The 24,822-nt window shown below is 42.9% G+C and overlaps 1 protein-coding gene across 6 annotated transcripts in view; it reads right to left on the bottom strand.

Moving 5' to 3' along the window:
* The window catches only part of LOC148019996 (uncharacterized), a 94,326-nt gene that overhangs the window by 55,282 nt on the left and 14,222 nt on the right, over nt 1-24,822 (bottom strand). For 5 of the 6 annotated variants that reach the window (XM_087700872.1, XM_087700870.1, XM_087700869.1 and 2 more), the window contains one exon: nt 23,326-23,367. In XM_087700872.1, coding sequence (XP_087556998.1) covers nt 23,326-23,367 — 42 coding nt within the window. The remainder of the gene's footprint in view (nt 1-23,325; nt 23,368-24,822) is intronic. The other variant, XM_087700873.1, reaches the window with a different exon arrangement.

Genomic DNA, 24,822 nt, shown 5'->3' with positions numbered 1-24,822 from the left:
TATGTGTCTTTATTATGGCAGCTAGGATACAGGAATTGTGGAATACACTAACTCTGATTATGCACGACATGCAGATAGTAGGAAGCCCACTTCTGGCTATGTGTTCACTTATGTTGAAGGGGCTATCTCTTGAATATCCAAGGCGCAGAAGTATACAGCCCTTTCTACTATAGAGATAGAGTATATTGCAGCCATAGAGGCTTGCAAGGTTAGGCCATTTGATTGCAAACCTTGGTATGACAGATGTTATGCCTACACTGCATTCGAATTCTATGAGTGCCATTCAATTGGCCAAGAATCCTGGCCAAGAATCCGGTCTTCCATGCGAAGACGAAACATATTGAGGTGAGGTATCACTTTATTCGCGAGGTCGTTGAGAACACGTTTGTTGACCTTGTCAAAATTTTGATTGAGCAGAATCCTGCAAACTTGCTCACGAAGAGCGTCACTACTGAGCGCTTTGCCTTCCTCAGAAGATTGATAGGCATTGGATGAGATGACGTCTTTTTCCTTATCCTGTTGTACACATGTACATGTTGTACTGTCTTTTCTTTTTTCTCTCTCTCATTGGGGCAGATTTGCCTTTAAGTGGGAGGTTGTTGGGGGTAAAGGCGCCTCCATCTAGCCGCCCGTATATTACTACACTAACAGTAGCCGCCACTGACACTGCAAGTGGCGGGCGCCCCTCACAATCACTTATTCTTTATTCTTTTAGTGATAGTTTGAATAAAGGAAGGCCCGGCCACACATTGTTGTTGTTGGAGTTCCCACTTTTGAGTCTCTCTCTCTCTTGGCTCTTGCTCTGCATCCGCCATAGCTCTCACCGCCAAGCTTCTTCCTCCTAGGTTCCACTTCCCTTTCAGTGTGATAGCCCCAATGTCAATATAAAATAAGCTATCTAAACTCGAATCCTCTTCTAAAATAGGCAATTGTATGGGGTCTTCAAAGCCAAGTCTGCTCATGGTCTATGCATTGAGACTTCCACCAGCATAACGTCTCTTAGATAGGCAAATATTTGTAATCTCATCTAGTGGTGCGTTGAATGGTGATGTGGCATCTATCTCCATATCCTCGTCTTATCCATCATCCACGACATGTCTTAGAAGTGTTATTAACCCCTTCTAGGGAGGCACAACAAAAGGATCACAAAAAAAATGATAAATTTTTAGAATGACAAGAGAAGCACAAATCAGAGCACCTATCCAATACATGTAATTTTTTGCACAGAAAATTATTTTGAAATTATTTTGTAAAAGAGAGCCAAGCTCACTCCTATACCAATTGCAATAACATCTTGAGTGGGGCACAAGCACAAAAAATCTAGGCCCAACAAGTTTTTAAAATGTTGTAAAATATCAAAGAATGCGTGCAAGGCAAGAGAAGACTAGTCTAAGCCAAGGAAATGGGAGGGTGCCCAAGAAAACTAAGGCCATATATAAAAGCTAAAAAGTAAATGAATAAGCTCATTCTTGTGGTGTGCAATCTTGTGAGCTCTTTTTTTGCTTCTTACATATATCTTTCTTGTGTGTGTGTGTGTGTGTGTGTGTGTGTGTGTGTGTGTGAGAGAAAGAGAGAGACAGAGAGAGGAAAGGAGAGTGTGAGGTAGAGTGAGGAATCAATCTGGAAGAAGCTCTTGCTTCCTCCTCTTCTTTTTCTTCTTATTTTTCTTCAACATGAACTTTGCATGGTGATTGAGGCTACAGAGGTGGAGCTCACTTGAGGCACTGCTTGGATTGTGGAGCCATCGATGATCCTTTTGTGGATAGACTACAACAAGAAGGTAAATCAATGAGTTCCTTGTGTCTGTTTGAGAGCACGCAATGGTTATGTGAGAGGTAGCCATAGCCATGTTGCTTGAAGCACTTGAAACAATAAGTGTTACATTAAGTCTAGTGTGCGTAGCTCATGAAAGTAACAACATTTGGGATGAAGACCCTCTTCTTCTACTAACTTATTTTAATTGAGCGATTGGAGAAGTAACCTTAAGTAGTTGCACATGGCGATGAAAGCAAGGTTCGAACAAGCTAAGAAGTCCTCCACAAACCATTTAAAAGAGGGAATCAAGTCCTTCTCATGGAACTTGAGGCTATCTTCTAGCTTATATATATTGACATTAAAAATTAGGGGAAAATCATACCTACCAACCTTTCAGAGTCGTAGTTCGACTTCCTGCCTCCTTGGATAAGGCATGTAGTGCTAGAATTTGTCAATTCTAGGCAGTACTCAATGTAATTTGTATGGTATGTGAACACTTAAATAAGTGTCAAAGTGTGGTGTGGACACCTTGTGTCTTAGGACTTCAATGTGGTGACACTGGGCCCTATGGTTGGTTAATTTAACTCTAGTTAGGGTGTGGAAGGTTGGTTAGTGTGAGGAAGGAAGGGAGGATCGAAGCTTAGCACAGAGAGCAGTAGACAGTGTGAGAGTGAAGCATGATACCCAATGCAATAGACTGAAAGAGTGTAAACTGAAAGTACAAGAGGTACAACCCTTAAACCTTAGGGTTGTAGGGGATGTTCACACCCGAATACGGTAAGTGCCCGTAAGTGTGTGTCATGCATAAGTGAGACGTGAGTGAAATACCCAACAAACCCCCTGGAGTAAAGAGTGATCAAGAGTACAAGGATCATCCGCTACCAAGGGAGATCAAATTTAAAGCATTGCGAAATGCTTTAAATTTTTCACGAGGAAGAGCTTTGGTGAAGATGTCTGCCACATTACTAGTGGTAGAACAATAGACAAGGCTGATATCACCTGCATGTAGCCTCTCTCTGACAAAGTGATAATGTATCTCAATGTGTTTTGTTCATGCATGAAACAGTGGGTTCCGTGCCACTGCAATGGCACTCTGACTGTCAGTGAACAAAGGAGTAGGCTCCATAACAAATACATCCAGATCAGCTAGCAAACGCCTAATCCATACGCATTCAACTGTGATAGTGAAAGCTGCCTTGTATTAAGCTTCACATGACGATGTGGCAACAGTGGACTGTTTCTTGCTAAGCCAAGATATGCAAGATGAGCCAAGAAAGAAACAATTGCCACTAGTGGAGTGACGTGAATCATAATCACCAGCCCAATCAGAATCACTGTAAGCATGTAATTGCAGTGGTTTCTTCTTGGCATAAAGCAATCCAAGAGATCGAGTACCCTGCAAGTAACGGAAGACACGATTAACAGCTTGCCAATGTGACATGCGTGGCCGATGCATATATCTGTTGAGGGCTGAAACTGCAAACTGTATGTTCGGCCTAGTGTTGCATAGGTAAATAAGACATCCAACTGCTGGAGCATATGTATGTATATCAAACAAATCACTGTCATCATGTAATGACAGCTTAAGTTCAAGTTCCATTGGTATACAGATTGGCTTACAATCTTGTAAGCCAAACTTCTCAAGAAGTTTACCAATGTATCTTGACTGTGATAACCCAATACCTCTAGCATCATGTATGAACTGAATGCCCAAGTAATAATGCAAAGACCCCAAGTCTGACATGTCAAAAGTTTGCTGCAAATTTTATTTAAATGCTGAAATCTGATCAACATGTGTCCCTGTAAGCAAGAGATCATCAACATAAAGATAAATGATCAACATGAATCCCCCCTCTTTACATACGTAAAAGGTAGACTCAAATGAGTTGTTTATGAACCCTTGGCTAAGCAAGAAAGCATCTATCTTTGCATACCAAGCTCTAAGAGCTTGTTTCAAACCATATAAAGTTTTTTTCAGCTTGCAAACCAAGTGTTCTCATCTCTCAATTGCAAAACCAATGAGCTGCTGTACATATACTTCCTCGTGAAGTTTCCCATGTAAAAATGCAGTTTTAATATTCAACCGATGTACAGTCCATCCATAATGAGCACCCAAAGCAACCATAGACCTGATGGTCGTCATGCGGGAAGTAGGAGCAAATGTCTCCTCATAATCAATGCCTTTCCTTTGTGCATAGCCTTTAGCTACAAGCCTTGCCGTGTATTTGTCAATGGATCTATCTACATTCCATTTTAGCTTGTAGACCCATTTTGTTCCAATGGCTTTCTTCCCAAATGGCAAAGACACCAAATCCCATGTTTGATTCTTAGTGATAGAATCCAATTCAGCTTGCATTGCTGCTCCAATGCACACTCTGTTGTGCATCCTCAAAACATTCCAGCTCCTCATCATCAAGGGTGCTTGCTGCCATGACAAACTCCAAGGTATGTGCAGTATCATGCATACGAGCTTGCCTTCTAGTACAACCAGCCATGGGTGCATCCAGATGACTATCTTTCATAGTCTATAAATACCATCTAGGCATTTATCTTGCCTTTCGACTGTGCATAAGCTCTTGCTGAATTTCAGTTTCAGCACTTTGTTGAATATTCAAATCAGCCAATGGCTGATTTTCTGCATTTTCCAAAGGAGCAGCTGGCTGAACATTGAGTTCACTTGCTGAAACTCCAACTGAATCACCAAATGTAATGGGCAGCAGCCCTTCAAATACATCACGGGCAGCCTGATATGTGTCTAAACCAGCCAGGGACAGTTCTGATTTTTCATCAATCCCTACTGACAAACACCTTTTTAGAAACAGGATCATAGAGTCTTTAGCCTTTGCTTTCACTGCTATAACCCACAAAAATACATTTAACAGCCTTGTCATCCAACTTTTTTCTAAGTACCTTTGGAATATGTGCATATGCAAGGCACCCAAAGGTATGAAAGTGTCCAACAAAAGCTTTCCGGCTGTTCCAAGCCTCAAAAGGTGTAATTTTCTTCAAGCTTTGGTGGGGCATCTGTTCAAAACATGGCAAGCACACGTGACTACTTCCATCCAAAAACTGTGAGGCAAGCTCTTTGCCTTCAGCATACATCTGGCCATCTCCATGAGTGACAGATTCTTCCTTTCTGCAACCCCATTCTGTTGTAGAGTATAAGCAGTAGTGTACTGATGGACAATGCCCTTGCTTCAAAAAAAAATTCAGCATAGAGGACATGTATTCTCCCTCGGTCTAAACGGAGAGTCTTAATTTTACAACCAGACTGGTTTTCAACAAGTGTAATAAAAGCCAAGAATGCATCATCCACTTCTGACTTTTTGACCAAAGAGTAGACCCAACAAAATCGAGTAAAGTCATCAATAAAAGTCACAAAATAGTAACATCCTCCCAATGACTTTGTCTGCATAGGCCCACATACATCCGAATGCACTAACTGCAACCTGGCTATTGCTCTAAAAGCAACATCGCGGGGAAAAGAAAAACGATGCATTTTCCCCAAAATACATCCTTCGCACAAGTGCTCAGGAGGTCTCTCGAGTAGAGGTAATCCATCTAGCATCTGTGTACGCTGTAAGAGTATCAAGTTGCCAAAGTTGACATGCCCCATCCTAGCATGCCATAACTCTACCTGTATCATAGCAGGAGTAAGAGTGGATGTCAAATACGCTGACCGATCAACTGAAAAAGCATCCAACTCGTATAACCCATGACATAAAGTGCCTGTCAAGACCACGGTCATGTATTCTTTGTCTCTCACCATGCATCTGTCATCATCAAATGTGACTCACAATCCACAACATGCGAAAGAAGAAATAGAGAGCAAATTCTTCTTTATGCCTGGCACAAATAAAGCATCCTGTAGGTGGAGAATAGAGCCATCAATGGCTATGAGCACAATCTCCCCAATACCTCAAACAGGGTATGATACATTAATGGCACACTATACAGACTTGCCAACTGGAGCAACACTAACAAGAGCAAAAAAATCTCTGCGATATGTAATATGCCTAGAAGCACCACTGTCAAAAACCAAGTGCCTATATCCTCAGTAGAGCTAAATGCTCGATCTGCCCAAGAGATGTCATAACTGCATGTGTAAAAACAATAGTCCTTGTCTACAACAAAGGACGCAAACTCAGTAGTAGTGAAAGGAGGCATCAAAAACAAACATTCCTGACTCCCTCTCCTTGGTAATACGCTTTCTGCACTCAATGATGTAGTGGCATAGCTTCTTACAATAATGGCATTTTTCCTTTTTGGCTTGCGTGTCCCCTTGTTTTTTACTTGCTTGTGATGTGCCAGAAGTTCCAGAACTTTGCAGAGCATTCTTCATTTAGTTGCCGTTGCCCTTCTATCTAGCCATAAAAGCCTGCTCAGAGGCTATAGCATCCACACTACTATTTCTACTTGTTTACCCCTCCTCTAGAAGCAAACTGACTAACTGAAGAAAAGTGATTGGCTGCGCGTCAATCCTCATGGTGAGGTTTAAGGCCATATGAAAAGCCAAGTACGAAGGAGGTAGCGAGTTTAAAGTGGTAGATATCATTTGTGCATCCGAATAGTGCTCATCAACATTCATGAGTTGCTCTCGCAAGTCCTGAATTTTGTTCAAGTGATCCTAAATAGAATCACCTTCATCCATTTTCAATGTCTCTAGCTCTTTCTTTAAGAAAGAGATGTGAGTCTCATTCTTGCTTGCAAGCATCTGCTCCAAAGTTAGCCAAGCTTCTCGTGAAGAAGCTGCTGAACGAATGTGGGGGATGATTGACCGCTGAACTACCAATGCAATCAGCGACAAAGCCTGTGTATCCCATGCTTTTTGAGCTGCTGATCTTTGTGGAAGTGGTTGAAGTGGAGCAGGCTTGTGGGAGCTTTCGCTCAACCGCCAAGACCCACGGACCGCTTATTGCTTCAAGCGTTCCAAGCCGAGCACTAATGGCTACCTCTCACATAGCCGACGCGCCATCCATATCTACGGGTGTAGTGAGCTTACCTCCATGCCGTTCGAGTTACCTCCTCTCCCGCGCACTCCGGTTACTCCACGATCCAAGTGCAAGCTTCAAGCAAGCTCCATCCTCAAGCTCCACGCTCCAAGCTCCATAGCCGCGAGCAAGAGAAGAGAAAAGAAGAGAAGAGAAGAAGAGAGGAGAAGATGGAGAGCTTCTCCACCCCACGGTCCCTCACCCTCACACACTTACTCCCTCACACTCTCACACTCCCTCTCTCAAGCACAAGCTCAAGCAAGCAAGCAAGAAGAAGAAGAAGAAGAAGAAGAGGAGAGCCACTTTTTGCCATACACAAGAATAAGCTTCTCATTCACTTTTCAACTTTATATATAAAACCCTAAATCTCTTTTTGGGCGGTCATCTCCTTATCCCCTTTTTTACATGGCCGGCCGTGACCTAGGTCCTTTTTCCCATTACCCTTCTATCTTCCTAGCTTCCTTCCTACCACCCATCTACCTTTACAAATTGCACGGGTAAGAGCCCGGCGCTCCTTAAATTAAATCACGATGCGCTTGCGCTCTTTTACAAAAGTATTGACTTGCGCTTTTCCTTGTGCGTCTTTTCCCTTATTTAGGACTTTTCTACGCTTCTCGTGTTTCTAGATTTTTCTTGGCGCGCCTTCGTCTTCCGTTTCACTTTGCATTGGTATTTGTATTCTGCTTTAGCTTTTCCACATTTTCCACCTTATTCGTTTGACGGTTAACATTACCCCCCTCCTAGACGAGGGCCAGTCCCATGGCACTCCTCGTCGAAGGTGGCATGCGGAGCTTGCACCGAAGACGTGGGTGGAAGGGACTATTGTGGTTTGCCTTGGAGGAGTTCTGATGTTGGTGCAGATAAAGGTCGTTGGTGGCGCTTTGCTGTTCTGATTGGCTGGTGATATGATTGTTGTAGGTGGCGATAGGGCTACTCTTTGTTGGGAATGGTCACTCATAGCTGGCACGGGTGTTGGTGTTCTTGGGATGCTCATGGTGGATTCTGCTCGTGATGATTCTCTGGTGGTCTTGCATGATGAAGTGAAGGACAAGAGTTCAGAGTTGAGTGTTGATGTAGAGCTGACGGCGCTTTCATTGGAGTCTTTAATACCTGCAATTGGAAAACCTCTCATGTGGTCTCTCCCTAAGGGGTAGTGCTAGTCTTCTTATCGTACACAAGACATATTTTGATTAGTTTAGGAGACAAGTCGAACTCTAAGCAAGCCTGGAGTATTGTCCTGCACTTGAGGATCCAAACCGTGTATAGGTTATAGTGTGAATATTAAGTGAGTACACGTGCGTAATTAGATATTACTGAGTTAGAAGACTGTTGGCATGGTTCCTTGTATAGCAATGGGTCAATGAAGCAAGGGGCTAAGTTGATGGAAAAATTTATCAATGAAGACGGAGAGTACACTTGAAGATTGCTTGAGACATCATTATGGTCTTGTCAAGGCAATGTAGCATAATTGAGCTCCTTGATGTCTTAGCTTTTGGTAGCTAGTGGCTACTTGTAGTGCTTGAAAAGTATGGTGTACTTTTCCATTGTCTTTCATGCCTTGCTTACCACTGTTGATTGTAATGGCATTGAGATGGAGTACAAAAGAATTGTGCAAGTGGTTCAGGGTGACAGGTCTAACCATAGGCGAGGCGAGCTCCCTAGGTATGTCCTGCCCTTGATGTGCCCTGAACAATTGTGGGGGATGTACAAAGGGCTAGGGAATTAGAGACGGAGCCAGCCGACCAAGATCACCGGACGTACCTAATTTGAGGACCCCTAGGTACGGTATTGTGATCGTGTGTGCTTTTTTTTTTCCCTTTTCTTTTCTTTTCTTTTTTCTTTCTTTCTTTCTTTTTTTTTTGGTGGAAAAAATGAATACAATCAATGCCATACATTGAGGCTGTTAGCCTTTCATTTGGATTGAGAAATGTTGGGATGGCTATGAAGAATGGATATTACAGAGATGATTGTGTCACTAGCCTTGATGCTAGAGGAACTATTGTTGAGATGAAAAGATACCTTGAGATTTTGCAAACCTTTTTGTAATATGTGAGACATCAAACAATTGAGGTAGCACTTGGAGTGAGCTGTGCATGGACAAGGGCAGAGCATCTTGCGAATTGAATCCTGGATGATGAAGAGACGTTCGCCCTTGTTGAGAGCGTGGCTCCTGCCCGAACATAGAGTTTGGCCAAGAAGGAGGAGGTAATCGATGATTATGCTTTGGCCATGCTCAGTTGCAATATGTGCTTTCTGCAAAGGTGTCCTTGGGTTCTCATCCAGTGGCACTTCCGTCATGGCTTTTGTTTCTTGGTATTCCTGTCACTTTTTCCATAATGGTTCTTTATGGGGTTGGTGGTCTTGTGGTGACTTGGATGTTAAACGCTTCTAGGCATTGACCTGTGTCATTCTGCATTCACTTGGAAAGGCGTGAGAGTACATGCAAGTCATATGCTTCAACCATAATGAAAATGTCCAGCTAAACAAGACATCGCCAACCTAAATCCCTTAGTTTTGACTTGATGCGTATCACCTGCACTTGGTCATCATTGCTTATGGGGTGTGTTGTTCTTTGCTTCTTTTGGTATTATTTACACAGCCACAAAACAAGTTGTTTATTTATGTACATGTTCATGAAACCATGTCACTCCGTGAGGATAAAAACCAATTGTAGAACTCAGGATTGTATTCGAGTGTGGCACATATATCTAGCTTCTGTGGTAGCCTACTTAGCAATAATAAATATTTGGCAACATCGAGTAGAATGGTGCCTTGTCCCAATCTACTGGAAGCATCTAGCTCCTCCTCAGTGAGAACTTTATTAATCAAAGGGCTCTCTAGGCTAGTTCCAACTAGGTCAATACCTCGAACTGTAGCTAGAACTCGAAATGAAGTTGGTGCCACATAGGTCGGGTCTCTTTGGGACCGCCATTTGGCCAGTCGCTCCTCTGAGACTGTCATGATTTGGGCTCCAAGTTCGGCCATTGTAGCGCGGTTTTCAAATCAACGTTTTCCAAATTGGCTTCTACCCTGTGATTGTCGCTTTAGTTGCTCTATCTCTAAGAGATTTGGCTGGCAGAGCATTTCATTAAATGTCACAGTTAAGCGTAGTTCGTCAACCTCCTCGTCAGAGATGAGTCGCATGCGTTCATGTAAGAGCTTGTCATAATGTCCGTCGAGATATTCTTGCTCTTCCCACGATAGCGGATACGGCAAATATTCCTCAAGCTGCTCTCTAGGGAATGTGCCCATGTCTGCATGAACATAGACACGTGCGAATAATTTCAGTTTAGTGTCCCACTCCGTCAAGCACTCTGCCACATCTCTATGTTCTATGAGGGCTTGCTCGGCTGCTATCTCATGCAAAGTTCTAAGGGTTTCCTTAGGCTTTAGCATAGCTGGGGGCTCAGACCTAGATGAGCAAGATTGATCAATGCCAGGATTGCTTATGCCTTTGAGGTTTTCATGTTTCTCCTGAGGCTTTATGGTAGTTGTGTCATGGTTCTCCTCGGATGTGACCGGCATGGTCTTAGCATCCTGTTGTGACAGTGTTGTATCCACTCTTCATTGATCAATGCAAGTTTCTCTATCGGTGGATTGAGTGTCGCAAGCAACAATTGATGGTAATTGTTGCTTTGATTTATCAGAATACATGGATGTGTCTGAGATTTCACTGTTGTTAGGAGAGATGGCAATGGGTTTATCTATGGATGAACCAGACACTTTGTTCATCATCTCTTCAGTACTCTTGGTCCCAATCTTCTTGTCGTCTGCAGTAGCTTGCAACTGTCGTTGTTTTCGTTGTTTTCTTCTCTTTCTCTTGGGCACTATCCTTTAAGAACTCAGGATCCTAAACTAGGTCAATAGTTGATGTGCTTGGTTGGGCCTTAGTATTCTCTTTCTGTGGCATGTCGTCATGGAATTTTGCTACGGCCTCACTAGGTTGAACAGCCTTGCTAGGTTGCGAGGGTTCAACTAGCTCTCTTTTTGGAGAGTCTAGCTGTCCAGCTAATTCTCCTCTGTTCAGCCCCGCATTCGATTGCATTGACAATTGCCTGGTTAGGTATTTACTCTAGATTTTTGTCCTTATCTATTAGAACCTGTCTCCATTGCTTCTTGTCAAGGTGAGTGTTGTGTTTAGAGCTGTTGTTCTCTTGCTCTGGAGGTTTGGGTGACTCTAGTGTAGAAACCAATGGATGGTTTAGGATTTTTGTCATGTAGGCTTGGAAGAAACCAATTGAAGAAGTCAGGGTTGTATTGATGGGAAGCATAGAGATCTAGGATTGTAGGGTCTTGAGTGAGGCAGAAGACATATGCGCTGACATCAAGTACCATGCTCCCTACTCCTAGCCTGCTAGCCACGTGTAGATCTTCTTCTAGAAGCACTTTATCATGCAAGGGATGTTTTTGGACAGTGGTAGAAAGCTGGATATCATGGGCAATTGCCAATGAGGTCGGGGCAGCGTACGTGGAATCATGTATTGATGTCCAAAGGGCTTTCCTTTGCTCAACAAGTGTCATTAGTCGGTGGCCAATTTTGGCTGCCAAACTTTGGTTGGAGTACCAATTTTGTGCAAAGGTACCTTGTCCTTTCCCTTTTCGTTTGATTGCTTCAAGATTTTCCTTGTTTATCTCACATAGAGCTGTATAAAATGAGGGTATCAAGCGCAATTCTCTAGCTGTGGCTTTTGGGATGTCCTTCATGACTTCTTCAACAATAGCTGCATAGCAGAGACAAACATGTTGCTGCTCATACCAAGTCAGTGGTTCAGCTATGAGCTTTGTGTGCTCTGGTGTTGGCCTTCCGATGAACGTATGCACGTGTGATGGCTGTCAACTTGTGATCAAGCTTCACCGTGCACTTTATCTCTGGTTCATTGGTCAGATGCGCCATTTCTTTGGCCAAGTCTTCAAGAGATTTATCCTCAAGCCTAGGCTTTAGGTGCTTTGGAAGGATTGGAGATCTCAAGGATGTTTGTTGCGACATCTCTTCCAAAGGTGAATTGCTAAGGACATGTTCCGCAATGGGTGTTGTTACGGCCAAAGGTTGTGACTGCTGTGGCCCCTAATTGGAAGTAGTGGTGGCTAGTTCAGTGGACTGGCTACCATTGGTAGACTGCAGTGTCAAGTCCTTAGACAAATCAGAAGTGGTCGTGTCTTTTGTTGCCCTTTGCGCATTCACTTGTGTAGATTGAGCAACGGCACGAGGCTACTGCTGCCGTGCTTCCAGTGTCCATTTAGGTGAAGAGGATGTAGGAGATTTGGGACTTCTACGTGGGCTTGGCACTGACTGGAGAATTTGCTCGTGATTGTTAGACGATTCTGTCATTAGCTTTGTTGAGCAATCAACCTTATCGTGAGCAATGTTATGCCTGTGGTGCTCATTATCCTCTTGGGAAGTCAAAGACTCCTTGGGCACTAGTGGACCTTGTGCACGCTCGACAGTTGCCTCTGATATCTGCTTGCTAAGCACGCTAAACTGAGGATCTACTTTTTGATAGGTCATGTTTGGTTTCTTGATTTTAATCGTGAGGGACTCAATCACTCCAATATTTTTGGTTCGAGACTTGAATTTTCGTTTAGGTTTCCTCCTACTCCTCTTTGCTTTTGACATAATTTGGGCTTCTGACAGAGGTGGTTTACCAGGGGGTTTTGGTACCCAAATCCATCGGTTGCCTACATAATACCCTTGAGCACGAAGCAACGCCTTGGATATCCATCGTGGCGTTGTGCTAGCTCTCCATCGATGCCTTCGTCTATAAGGCTGGGGCTTCTTTCGTAGTCTTCTACGATATTTGTAAGTCCAAACCCTATCCTTGGCCTTGTCTCCTAACCTTTTTGTTTCAAGTATGGCCTCACTCACTAGTTCTCTCCGTTCAACCTGCGCTTGTATCAACTCTTTCAACAACTCCTTGCTCTCATTACTAGGCTTGCTTGGTATGTCAGAATGCTCCTTGCCCTTCCCTTGAGGTTTGGTGAGGTCACCCTTGCTAAAAGTCGTGATTATCCTCACACCTGGTAGTGTTAGGTGTATCCTCTGTGCTATATGGTCGGCTTCACACTTCGTTGCCTTTTTGAAGGCCCTTCCTAGGAGGATTTCCTTTCCACAATTCTCGCTATTTGGAGGAACATAGAACAGGACTGGCAAGCTTTCTGTTTCAATAGTTACAAGGATTCTGTACTTCCCTAGAAGTGCTTAAGGGTGTTCCCCGTAAGGATTAAGAGTTGCATCAGTCGGTTTGAGCTCTGGTTGACCTAGTAAAGTCCATGCTTCGTAAGTCAAGATATTGAAATCTGCTCCTTCATCAATGAGAGCATCAATGAGAGCATCAACACTATGCTTTCGCTCAACCGCCAAGACCCACGGACCGCTTATTGCTTCAAGCATTCCAAGCCGAGCACTAATGGCTACCTCTCACATAGCCGACGCGTCATCCATATCTACGGGTGTAGTGAGCTTACCTCCATGCCGTTCGAGTTACCTCCTCTCCCACGCACTCCGGTTGCTCCACCATCCAAGTGCAAGCTTCAAGCAAGCTCCATCCTCAAGCTCCACGCTCCAAGCTCCATAGACACAAGCAAGAGAAGAGAAAAAAAGAGAAGAGAAGAAGAGAGGAGAAGATGGAGAGCTTCTCCACCCCACGGTCCCTCACCCTCACACACTCACTCCCTCACACTCTCGCACTCCCTCTCTCAAGCACAAGCTCAAGCAAGCAAGAAGAAGAAGAGGAGAGCCACTTTTTGCCATACACAAGAATGAGCTTCTCATTCACTTTTCAACTTTATATACAAAACCCTAAATCCCTTTTTGGGCGGTCATCCCCTTATCCCCTTTTTTACATGGCCGGCCGTGGCCTAGGTCCTTTTTCCCATTATCCTTCTATCTTCCTAGCTTCCTTCCTACCGCCCATCTACCTTTACAAATTGCACGGGTGAGAGCCCGGCGCTCCTTAAATTAAATCATGATGCGCTTGCGCTCTTTTACAAAAGTATTGACTTGCGCTTTTCCTTGTGGGCCTTTTCCCATATTTAGGACTTTTCTGCGCTTCTAATGTTTCTAGATTTTTCTTGGCACGCCTTCGTCTTCCGTTTCACTTTGCATTGGCATTTGTCTTCTGCTTTAGCTTTTCCAGATTTTCCACCTTATTCGTTTGACGGTTAACAAGGTTGAGATGCCCGTTGTGCACATCCTCCTGGAGGAGGAGTAGCTGGAGCCACAACTCCAAGTCGAGCTTCTTCTCCACTAACATAATCCCAAAGATTTTTTGCCACAAGTACATTCTTCATCATGAAGGACCAAAGTGAATAGTTATTTCCATCCAATGTGTCTTCCTTGGATACATAGGTGAAGACATCTCCTCCCTAATTTTCCATGATTATCAATTACCAAAAAAAGGCAAAAGAGCAATGTCAAAGCAGGACCACACTGAAAATCTGAAAATTTCCACAAATTGCAGGAAATAACTTTCTACAATTAGAGTACAGAGGTACACTCTGTCAAAATTGTCTGTAATGCACGCAGTCCACTGTACCAGCAAAATTCCTAAAATTTCTTGCTTCAGATTTATTCAAAACAGTCTATCAATGACTGTAGCTGCACTCCGTATGCCAATGTCCCCAGAAAACATAAAAGCCCCAAAACTTTTTGATGAATGTGTCCAGAAATTGCATTCAATGTGTCCAGAAATTGCATTCAATGTGTCCCAAATACGTTTCTGAATGTTGTGCCTTGTTGCGTAGGAACCCCTGCTTCCAAAAATTTATGCTAGAATTAAAATTTTTAAAAAAAACGTTTACCAGAAAAAAATTACGGATTGACTACTGGCGGGCGTGCAAATGATGACGTGAGGACTGTCAAGCGGGACGTCAGGTGTCAGGCGAGTACAAGCGGCGCTTTAGATGGGCGCTTCAGTTGGACTGGGCTAGCGATGGTTAACAGGCGCAACAACTGGCAACAGCTGGCAGGGCGTGCGACTGATGACATAAGGACTATCAAGCAGGACGTCGCAGGCAAGCTGGCGGCCACACGAGCGCAACACAAGGGTGTTGGTCTAGGCAAGCGCTGGTCGAAGCGAGCGCAAAACAAGGGGGCTGGTCCAAGCGGGCGCTGGTCCAGGCGAGGTGACTGCTGATGGGTGGAGCGTGTGCAGTCTAGACTGGGAGGGCAGCAAGCGTCTGGCTAGACGGCTCCAAGGAGCAAGTCGAGCTACTACAGAGGGCTCTTGTAGTCTTCCACTGAGGCGTTGGTGAAGCAGCCAATGGGGTAGAACTAGACTGAGCGGAGGTAGAACCTAAGTTGAGCAGAGCAAAGCCAATGCTTTGATACCAAATGTGAGGGAGAAAGGCAAGATCGAAGCTCAGCACAGAGAACAGTAGACAGTGTGAGAGTGAAGCACGACACCCAATGCAATAGACTGAAAGAGTGTAAACTGAAAGTACAAGGTACAACCCTTAAACCTTAGGGTTGTAGGGGGTATTCACACCCGAACACGGTAAGTGCCCATAAGTGTGTGTCATAAGCACATACAAAATAATACCATAAGTCTGGGGGAAAAACCCTCTCCTACCGAGAGTAAAAAGTGCCTCAGTGTCTTATTGATCACCGACACTCCTATATGAACATAGGCATAAGTGAGGCGTAAGTGAAATACCCAATAGTTAGGTCAACCTTAGACCTTAGTTATACTTTCATTTAGTACTTGCAACCTACTATAACATCAAGACAGTACACACTCTTTCTCTTTGGCTCACACTATCATTGTCTACTCTCTCATTTCTCAATTCCATAGCCAATCCTCACATTTGGTATCGGGGCCAACTCGAGCCTCGAGCTTTGAGCCACCTTATTGCCATCAAATTCGCTAAACAGGAGCTAAGAAGATCACTATTGCCAAATCTACCTACCAAGGAAAAGAAGAAGAGAGAGGAGTTGCAGCAGCAACACTGCCAGTGCTACCTAGCCCTATTATACCTACTACCCTCTCTACACTTGAGCCATCGTTGTCGACTCCACCAACAATGCCATAGCTTTGCCCTGCTATCTACTACTTACCGACAGTGCCTCCTGCAATGCTAGCCCCACCCATAGCACCATCCCCCTACACACCGCATACACCTATCCGCCATCGCCTCTACCAACTATGCCATACTCCTTGCAACATGCCCGTCAACGCTGTCGTTGCCCTACAATCTACCAGCTAGTCTCGCATCTCAGGCACCAACCTGCTTTTCTTCTCTGCCCGTCACACAAAACCACCCAAGAATTGACCATCAACGACACATTTGGGGTCTCACACACATCTGGAGGACTCAAAAATTTAGGACTTTTGTCCAATTCAAGGTCCTTTTCATGCATCTTCAACAAAATCGCTGACATTGTGCAATTCCACCAACATTTCCACAAGAAATTTGGGGCTTTTGTGATTCTTGGATCCGGCATGCATCCCAAAGGTGAGCTAAAGTTGCTGGTTGTTGTCAACCTACATCTTGAGGCAACATTTCATCAAATTTTAAGACTGTAAGTATAAAATTTCTTTAAGAAGATTTGGGGCTTTTGTCTTTTACGCATACCAAGGCAAGAAACAAACGTAGGTACAGCATTTATTTGCTCGTTGAAAGAGTTTGGGAACGGAAATTTGTGCAAATTTGGGGATTTACAGCATTAAATTGCTGAAACTCCATTTTGTGGCATGCATCCCAAGGTACAGCAGTGCATTGCTGTTTTATGCACATTTGGCATGCTTTACAAGGCATTTCAGGCACAATTATTTTGAGACAGTTTTGGGACAGTTTTAAGATTGCATTCTCTATCACGTGTTGGGATTTCCGTACTCGAGGGAGGACAGTTCACACTTGAGCTTGAAAGTGTTTGTTTGCAGGATTTGTGCATTTTACGGCAGCAATGGCACAACAAGGTCACCATGATCACAGCAACATTTTGGGAGTCCTTACTCCAGGAAAAATTGGATGGCACCAATTACTCCTTGTGTAGTTTTCATGGTATGCAATCTGCTCGCAGCTAAAGATCTTTGCAATTATGTGACCGGTGATTTGGCTAGACCAGGGGGGATTGCTCCTCAAACACCTCAAAGAGATGCTAGAGGACAGCCAGCTGCCCCCATTCCTCCTACAACCGATCAAAGGAGATGGGACTCCAAAGATGCACAGGCCTTGTCTTTAATTGTTCTATCCGTCAAAAGAGCAATAATAGCTCATATTTGGTCTTGTAAGATCTCGAAGGCAGCATGGGATGTTCTTAAGCATATGTTGTCAGCTAGGAATGAGGCCAAAGTCTCTTACTTGAGAAGAGAGTTGGCAAAATGCACACATGGATGAGGGTGATGGCATGATAGATCACCTTACCTACATACAAGATTTAAGAGAGAAACTGCTGAATATTGATGAGGTGATACCTGATGAAGAGATGGTCAGCATCACGCTTAACACTCTTCAGAGTCTTATCTTGGTTCCCATACTTCATTGAATTTGTCCTTAAGGGGGGCACAACAGCCCCTCACATTCGTGGAGTTAACTGGCCTCTTATTGCTGTGAAGATATGCTAGGGTTTCCATTGAGGAAACACAAAATGTACAAACCTTTTGAGTATGTTAAAGTATGTTTTCATAAGTTGTAAATATATTATTTCTTACATGTAATTTTCTTAAAATATTTTTCTTAAAGTCTCACCACAAGGTGGCGCTAGATTTTGGAGATGGCAGGCCAAGGAAAAAAAGTCGTGCAAGAGAAGACAATCAAACCACTAATGCCATTTACCGAGAAAGAACAAGAGGATTACAAGCCAAGAATGGAGGTCAAAGGATATCGCCACTTGTGGTATAGGTAGATTCATAACCTAAGGGAGATGATAATCAAGAATCCAGATGCCATGGGGCTAGTGGATCAGTGTCGATCAAGCATCTATATGAAAAAATTCAAAGGAAATGTAGATTATGAAAAGTGCACGGAATTCCTAATGACCTATGACCCTAACAGGCACAACAGGGTAGTCACAGTGAATGATGACAATGGGCAATATAACAAGTGGAGGTATCTCTCATTCCAAAGGTGGTCCATAAAGCCCCAGGCCTACTAGACAGAAAGAAGAAGTGGCCAAAAATGGATGTATATGCAATGCTTGGGATGGACAAACAAAAGGTTAATACATGCTCTATTTTCTAGCAATCAATACAATTCTATGATGAGCAAGATCCAAGTAGTGATGCTAGAAAGTGTAGCTGCACATACAATGGATAATCAGAACCTTAATGCTTTTGTTATAAAGACCATCCATGATATAGTAAAGGTGATCATATCTCATGCACAAGAACTTGAAAGCTCAAGACCCATGTTAGCAACAAGTAGAGAAATAGAGAGGAAAAAAGCTGCACAACTAAAGCCACATTAATAGGATTCCGAGGCATGTGAAGAGCAATTATACAAGAGGTCATCAAGAGTCCACAGACGAGAGAAACAAACATTCCATGAACCCCCAAGCATAGCAATACCGGAGGTGTCATCCACACACATAGGAACATTGGAGCATGAACCCTCAAGAGACCTAGAAGAACAGGAGATCACAAAACTATAGCTAGAATTGGAGGAAACTACCTAAGGAGTTGAAACAACTACAAGGGCAATTGGTAAAAGAGTTGGAGGAAGCAAAGCAAACAAGAGAGAAAGCAAAGCATAAAACCAAACAGCTTGTGGAGTGTGAGAATGAGATATAAGAAACCATAACTACACTCAACTCCAAAAGCAACTAGACTACGAAGTGCACCAAAGAAAATTGGCTAGAAGTCCTCACGAAGAGGTGAAACAAAGAGCTAGAGCAGGCAAAGGAGAAGATGAATTAGTGGGAGGAGAGAAATGTTAATGCCATGCGAGATCTCACCACCTGCTTAGCTCAAGTTGAGTGTGAAAAAGACTTTACAATTAAGAGGACTAGAACAATAGAAGCGATACGGGCATAGTAGCAAAGCTTCACCAACACGTTACTTGAAGTATGAAAGCCATGTGAGGAAGACAGATGATAATCTTAAAAAGAAGCTCCAGCTCACTAGGCAAGCACTCAAGCACAGCTTGGAAATAGGAGTTCCCCAGTTGGAATACAGGATGACGAAGGAAGAGCAAGTGCTATGACTAAGGGAAACTAGACTCTCAATAGAAGATCTAAGGTTGATTGGGGTAGTAGCCAATGAAGAACCCACTTCAACCCACATAAGAGCCACCACCATCACCCCTTGCACCTGAGTTAGATTGGGAAGAAGAACCTGAGGAACAGCTATCCCCACAATCAGAAACCGCCATAGAAACTAAAAAAGGCACCCGCTTCGGAAGAAATTACAAAAGCCATGCAATGCAAAGAAGAAAGGAGGGGTGGAGAGAAGTAGACGAAGACTCACTCACACACCCCGTAGATGTGTCCTTTCCATAGAGAGGGAAGTACATCTCAATTAGTTGGGATAGGAAAATTAACATGTGGGAGTAGTGGGAGGCTCAAGAATTCCCCATGCGTTCTCTTTCAACTTTCCCACAAACTTAAAAAGTTGTTACCACTCACAATAATGCAAAAGGTAATTCACGTATCCTCACGACATGAAAGAAATGGCTAGCGCTGAAAACTCAAGATCTTGGAATGTAGTAGCGAGAACCAACCAACCATTGGCAAAACAAAGTGTTCAAGGTACCAAAGACTGTGAAGAGCTATGACTCTCAACCAGCACGGAGAAGGAATATCCTAGATTGACAATATCGAAGCATAGATTAGATTCTACAGTGCACTACCCTTTGAATGGGGAAAACCCAACTACATGCCTTATCCAAAGAGGCAAGGAGTTGACTACAACTCTGAAAAGCATGGTAGATATGATTTTTTCCTATTTCTTAATATCAACATAGATAAGCTAAAAGACAGCCTCAAGTTCTATGAGAAGGACTTAATTGCCTCTTTCAAATGGTTCGTGGAGGACTTCTCAACTTATTCAAACCCTGCTTTCATCACCACATGCAAGTATCTAAGATTACTTCTTCAATTGCTCAATCAAAAGAAAGCAGTTAAAGAAGAGGATCTCCATCCACTCTTCTTTGACATAAATGCATGAATAGATAGATATGCCATGGTAAGGCTACTTTTTCGAGCTACACTGTTACCGATATATTGCTTCTAATTATTAGAGGATATGAATATCAACCGATTTACTAGTTGCAACTACCCCTTCCTCCCATCTACACCCCTAGCTGTTAGGGCAGCACTAGAGACCTACACAATGAGTAGAGCATACTTGGAAAAATCACTGCGACCACTCCCTCACCAAACACCAAGGAACTAAAGAGAGCCACAATGAAGTTCTCACCCCCAAAAAAAAAAGAGATAAAAGTGAACAACATTTTCACTCAAGGTCACATTGCATAGGGGGCTCCTACCCCCTAGCTGTTTTCCACCTCATAGACTCAGAGCACCTCAAGAGCAAGACATCCTGAAAGCATCAGTAGACCTCAAGTCTACCCTGAGCTTTGCAACACATCCCCCTAGTACCAACTGGATCCTCAAGTGTGGGATAACACTCCAAGCTTGCTTGAGGTTCCACTCATCTCCCAATTACACTCACACTTGTATAACAATCACAACATGACAAGGTAGACACTTGAGATTCCTTCTATAACAAGAACTTAGCTTAAAGATCGACTCGACCAAACCAATGACATCAGTAGCCTCCATCATCCTGACCTCTCCCCTCCCTTTAACTCGATGACAAGCTAACCCCTAGAGAACAAAGAAATAACTCATCCATCCACACCAACAATGGTCCAAAGCTGTAGCATTATTAATGATTACCCTCTACATGACCAACCAACAGTGGCCACACTAGGATATCCCCCAAATTACAAAGTGTCATAGGACTAGCACAAGTCTATGAGGGGAATAATGTTAATCCCTTCTAGGAAGGCACAACAAAAAAAGTGTAAACAGGAAGACAAACTTTTAGAATGACAAGAGAAGCGAAAATAAAAGCGCTTGTCTAGTATATTTGGTTTTTTGGACATAAAATTATTTCAAAACTATTTCATAAAAGAGAACCTCACTTCCATGCAAACTGTAATGACATCCTAAGTGGGGTACGAGCACAAAAAATCTAGGTCCAACAAGTTGAAAAGGAGTTATGAAAACTCAAAGAGTGTACCCAAGAAAACTAAGGCCATATATAAAAGCTAAAAAGTGAATGGATAAGCTTATTCTTGTGGTGTGCAATCTTGTAAACTCTCTTCTTGCTTCTTGCATGCATCTTGCTTGTGTAAGAGAGGAAGAGATTGAGAGAGAAAAAGAAAGGGAGAGTGTGAGGTAGAGTGAGGAACCATTGTAGGAGAAGCTCTTAACTCCTCTTCCTCTTATTTTTCTTCTTTAACGCAAAGCTTGCGTAGCAATTGAAGTGACCTTTAAAAAGTCATTTACAATACCATTCTTAGAAACTATGTGTCTTAGGAAGCTTTTCCAAGCATTCTATCCAATTTTTGTGTATACGCAAAGATCATCTACAAACACCTCCAACCATTTCCGAAGCATGTCCTTGAAGATGTTGCACATGAGCCCCTGGAATGTGGTAGGAGCATTGGTCAAACAAAAGGGTATTACTCTGTATGCAAACACTCTCCATTTAGTTACAAAAGCCATTTTGTACATGTTGTTTAGATGAACTTGCACTTAGTTATAACCTAAAAACCTGTCAAGGAAACTATCGGCTTCTTTTCCTACTATCCTCTCCAACATGTGCTCGGTTTAGGCCAGTGGATAATTGTGTCTCTTCGTTCATCGAGCTCATAGTTAAAATACACATTACACCACCTTTCCCATCACCTTCCCTACACAATTCTAGAAAGAACACTCTCCATTTAGTTACAAAAGCCATTTTGTACATGTTGTTTAGATGAACTTGCACTTAGTTATAACCTAAAAACCTGTCAAGGAAACTATCGGCTTCTTTTCCTACTATCCTCTCCAACATGTGCTCGGTTTAGGCCAGTGGATAATTGTGTCTCTTCGTTCATCGAGCTCATAGTTAAAATACACATTACACCACCTTTCCCATCACCTTCCCTACACAATTCTAGAAAGTATTGCAATCGATCAGGAGGGGGAGGGAACATAAGATTAAGGCTATGGAGGTGGAGCCCACTTGATGTGCATCACTTGGATTGTGAAGCACTCAATGATCCTTTTGTGAATAGACTACAACAAGAAGGTAAATCGGCAAGTCCACTACATTTATTTAAGAGCGTGCAATGGTTATGTGAGAGGTAGCCATAGCCGCATTGCTCGCAGTGCTTGAAACAATAAGTATTCCGTTGAGTCAAGTGTGCGTAGCTTGTGAAAGCAACAATAAGTGTCTAGTGAAAGTAACCTAATGTAGCTTCGTGTGAGTCTCATATTATGTAGATTCAGCCCAAAAACCCCTTGCATCAGCCCTAAATGTACATCATTTCCAAATATCATGCTCACATCAACCTTCCATTAATTTGGTGAAGTCACTTGTTTTGTACTTTGCGAGCACAAGCATACCCCAGCTATTGTAATCATCTTCTCAAGGAGTTTTTGATAGGGCTATTAGGCCCCATGTGTTATATTCTTTGAACCTTCTGTTCAGTTTGAAGTTGTGCTTAGTACTTGTGCTTCTGTATTGTGCATCCTTTTGCAACACCGGAGGATATAATATGTTGTGAAACTAGTCATGTGCACACACACCCCTTTTGAGGGAGTACTTCTGCACCCATCCAACTATGCCATGCTATTTTGGTGCTTAAAACCTGGGTTTCAGAGGCAGCTTAAAAGCAAAACACACGTCAACAAGTTAACTAACTCGTATGTAGAACTGAGTTCCAAACACTGGACAGAAAGCTGGAACTATTACTATTTTGGGAAACCTTTGCTACCTATGCAACAACAAGGATCAAAATTAAGATTAGAATGACCTTGATTAAATTATTCACCTAATACCCAGACTTCTTGTTTACTAAATGAACATCACCCATATTTGATCGCCTGACTGCTAACTCTATTTACATCTTAGGCTTCCTCAGCTTCAAACAGATTTAAACTATAGCAATCAAAGTGCCAGTTTTACAATATGTTTGATGATGAGCTCTTTGCAACATGCATACATGAGGCGAGTTTTTTTTTTTTTTTTTTTTGATACATGGGATTCTGGCACCTTCTTTACCTAGATTCACATATGGCTTGGCGTTACAAACCACCAGATTGGGTAGTCACACAGCCCTTCAGTAGACTTTTCCAAAGAGAATTAGATAGGAGGCCGTTCTGTTATGTTGTTTAATCATGAATGTCCTATACAAGGCTTCTATTGTATTTTGCCATGGTCTAGTCTGGCTGAGATGCCTATTCATAGGATCTTCCTTTCTTGTTTTAGAAAAAGCTATTTGCAATATGTTTGATGGCAATGCTAATGTCCCCAATCTGAGTGTATCATCTTGGCTGGCTCAGTTGTGCATCCTTATTTTCACTTGAGAAGGTATCTTTTAAAAAGATGAAAAATGGATAAGGTTAAAAGCTTTGTTTTCAGATACATACGCTTCGTATTCACCTTTGAACATGTCCTCTGCCACAAGTGACCTGCACAAAGAAAATCAAGTCATCAAGTTGCTAAGAAGTAGTTGTGAGAATAGTAGAAATGAGACTAAATGCACATCTCGTATGTATGCATGATCGTAACACTCAGCTCCATTCTGGTGAGATGTGATATCCACAATGAGATCCTTTTCAAGACAACCGTTTAACAACTATGAGCCAAATGACTGCAATGGAGAATACCTGAGTAGTTTAGTGAACAAACACAAAAGAACACTACACTCGACCTTGTCAAATTGTACATATAATGTATATAAACTACCAACCCCACCATATGTAGCATAAAGTTCAACCTTGCAGGGTTGCTGGCTATTCCTTTCTGATAAACTCTTTTATGCAAAAATACACATAAGAAAGTTTCAAGCTTAAGAAGGCTTGTACTTATAGAGCAGTAGAGTTGGTAGCAGAGCAAATCAAAGTGTTCTTATTCATGCTTCAAAAGCCAACAAGGGAGGAAGTCAATTAGTGAGGATAAATTTTTACAAGTCTTGTATCCAAAGGATGCAGGTTTGGGGAGTGCATGCAAGTATGCAGTGACTATGGTGAATCTCTATTTTGCCCGATACTTGTGTATGGAGGCTGTGCTAACTGTTGATTCACAATTTTTTGGTTGGGTGCATATAATCTCCTCCATTTGTACCACCCAAGGTGAGCTATGGCCAACCCTTCACTTGGCACAGAGGAATTGTCATTCTAAGGCTATGGCCAATCCTTCACTTGGCACAGTGGAGAAGGAGATACACAGCAAAACTGGGACAATACATTTTAACTTTTCTGTCTGTTGTTCTACAGGTTTCAAAACCTAAGGAACAGTTCGTGTGTTGCTGCCAGTAGCCCCGGTTCGGCTGGCAGGACAGGCTGTCCTAAAGCAAAGTGCAGGCAACCCTAGAGGGCACAATGCACATCCTAGCTCAACCACACCCACGCATTACAAGAAGTCTGAGAGCATGCTGACCAGCGCATTGAATAGTTGTGCCACGTCATCCAGGATAACCATGCCATTTGTGAAAGCCACGCAAATTGGATAAGGCTTCACTTTAAAAGCAATGTCATTGGCTGCCTAGTCCTAGATAAAGGCCCTTTTGGGGCAGCCCCATAATGGACCAAAAGGCTACATCACGGACACCCACATTTGAGGTGACATGTTGAACGACACGTTAACCATGGGCAGCCTGATGATCCATGCACATGAAGGCCTAACATTGCACACATCAGGATCCGTTGTTAACTATCGTGAGAAATGAAGAGAATAGTGTTAGGATTTTACCTTGTACAAGTTTGATGAACTTCTGGCTCATTTGCACACCCAGAGGGTGGCTCACAAGTAGCAAGGTGGTAACAATAATCCTAAGCACTATCCCGTACTAATCCCCCTAAGAATTGGTCAATAGGCTTCAGGAAAGGCAACCAAGTACCACAATCACAACACCAGAGCCATGA

The sequence above is a fragment of the Lygodium microphyllum genome, chromosome 19 (genome assembly GCF_053477565.2).
Source record: "Lygodium microphyllum isolate KBCC chromosome 19, Lygodium_microphyllum_v1.1.10, whole genome shotgun sequence".
Classification (NCBI taxonomy): Eukaryota; Viridiplantae; Streptophyta; class Polypodiopsida; order Schizaeales; family Lygodiaceae; genus Lygodium; species Lygodium microphyllum.
Note: the sequence above shows the minus strand (reverse complement) of the source record. Positions and strands in the feature narration are given on the sequence as shown.